Consider the following 1,639-nt stretch of genomic DNA (forward strand, 5'->3'; position numbering starts at 1 on the left):
AAATACCTGCCGAACATGGACCCACACCCAGGTGCTCTCAAGGGTTTTGGTCCCTCAGTTCACTCCTCCACCTCTGGATGTGCTCCTCCTTCATCCTCCCCATGGACCTGCCCTCTTTGTCCTGCTCTCCGAATTTCTCTCCTTTTTCACTCATTCTCAGCAAACCCCAGTCTCAGGGCTGGGGTCCTCCATCTCCCGGTCCCACAGCTGGGCTTCTCCTCTCCCCTCACACAGCAGCCCTGCCAGATGCTGGCTCCTCCTTCCCTGCGCTGTCTTGCCCACTGCCCTCCATCCTTGCAACCTGGGCTGCTTCCAGCCCTTTCCCTGGGAACTGGCAGGGGAAATAGCAGGCTTTGCTCCTCGTGGGCAGCAGCCTGGAGCCTGTCTAAGTAGAGGGTTAGCTGGTGGGACACATGGTCTGCATTAGGGACACCTCTGGCCAGCGGCTCGCTTGCTCTTCTGCTTTGGTTTAATGTGGTTGGTAGCCCAGCCCAGGCTGCAAGAGAGGCAGGATATGTGCCTCGGATGCTCCCTGCTCTTTTCCTTCATGGTGGATGCCAGCACCATAACCACAACAGGGATTTTATTCCTCTGTCTTGATTGCTTCCCATGTTCCAGCCGGGACAAGGGAGATCCCTTCTTTCCCTGGATCCTCTTGTCTCACCTCCTCACACCTGAGGGTGCTGTGCACCGTGTCTGACCACGCAATGTACACGGGGTGCCAGTGTCTGGGTGTCCCCATGACCACCCCCAGCATCACCCAGGCAGTGGGTGGGGAGCTTCCCCAGATGGAGCCTGTTTCTCTGTATTTAACCAAATCTTCCAAGACTGTGTCCACTCTCCTCTTGTACTCTTGGCTTTCCCTGTCAGGGGTCCTGGCAGCTGGGTATCCTTACACTGGATGAAGCCATGACACAGAGACCCCAGTGCAGGGAGAGGATCGGGGTGCCAGGATGCTGACCTGCAGGCGGCCAGCTTGCAGCTGGAGCAGGAGGTGGTCGGGCTGGCCGGCAGCCAGGAAGAGCAGCCCATTCCCCTGGCTGGTGAACAGCTGCAGGTGAAGCCGCACCGTGCGCGAGGCATCTGCCAGCGGCATCTCCACGAAGCCGTCGCCAAAGAAAGAGGCTGGGGAGAAAAGGGAGAAAGGTCAGGCAGGGAAGGACACCTCCTGTGAGCCCCATCTGGGTGGTTGCTGTGATTATGGAGCCTTTCAAGCCCATCAGCCCTTCCCTTGTTTGCCATCTGACAGGTTGCTGAAGCCCAGCAGCCTAAAAAGACCCTTGGGGGAGTCTGTTCTGCTGATTTTCCTAGAGGTATCCTAGAAGGGTTTGGGTCAGAAGGAGCCTTAAAGCTCATCTAGTCCAAGCTCCCTGCTACAGTCAGGGACATTTTCCACTAGATCAGGTCACTCCAAGCCCTGTCCAACCTGGCCTTGAACACTTCCAGGGATGGGGCAGCCACAGTTTCTCTGGACAACCTGTGCCAGGGCCTCCCCACCTTCTGATTAAAGAAATTGTATTTCTCCTCAGTGCTGGAGGAATAAACCTGAGTGCCAGTGATCCATATGTGGATGTGAGAGCGTATGGAAATCTCGGCTCAAAGTGGGTGCCTGGAGATGCAGCTGGAACATGTTCAACAC

General features: G+C 56.6%; 1 protein-coding gene across 1 annotated transcript in view; it reads right to left on the minus strand.

Moving 5' to 3' along the window:
- The window catches only part of CSPG4 (chondroitin sulfate proteoglycan 4), a gene marked incomplete at its 5' end in the record, with an annotated part of 13,987 nt that extends 12,846 nt beyond the window's left edge, over positions 1-1,141 (minus strand). The window contains one exon of the mRNA XM_017745200.1: positions 962-1,141. Within this exon, the coding sequence (XP_017600689.1) occupies positions 962-1,141 (180 nt within the window). The remainder of the gene's footprint in view (positions 1-961) is intronic.
- Positions 1,142-1,639: the final 498 nt, after the last annotated feature.

The sequence above is a fragment of the Corvus brachyrhynchos genome, unplaced genomic scaffold (assembly GCF_000691975.1).
Source record: "Corvus brachyrhynchos isolate BGI_N302 unplaced genomic scaffold, ASM69197v1 scaffold309, whole genome shotgun sequence".
NCBI lineage: Eukaryota > Metazoa > Chordata > Aves > Passeriformes > Corvidae > Corvus > Corvus brachyrhynchos.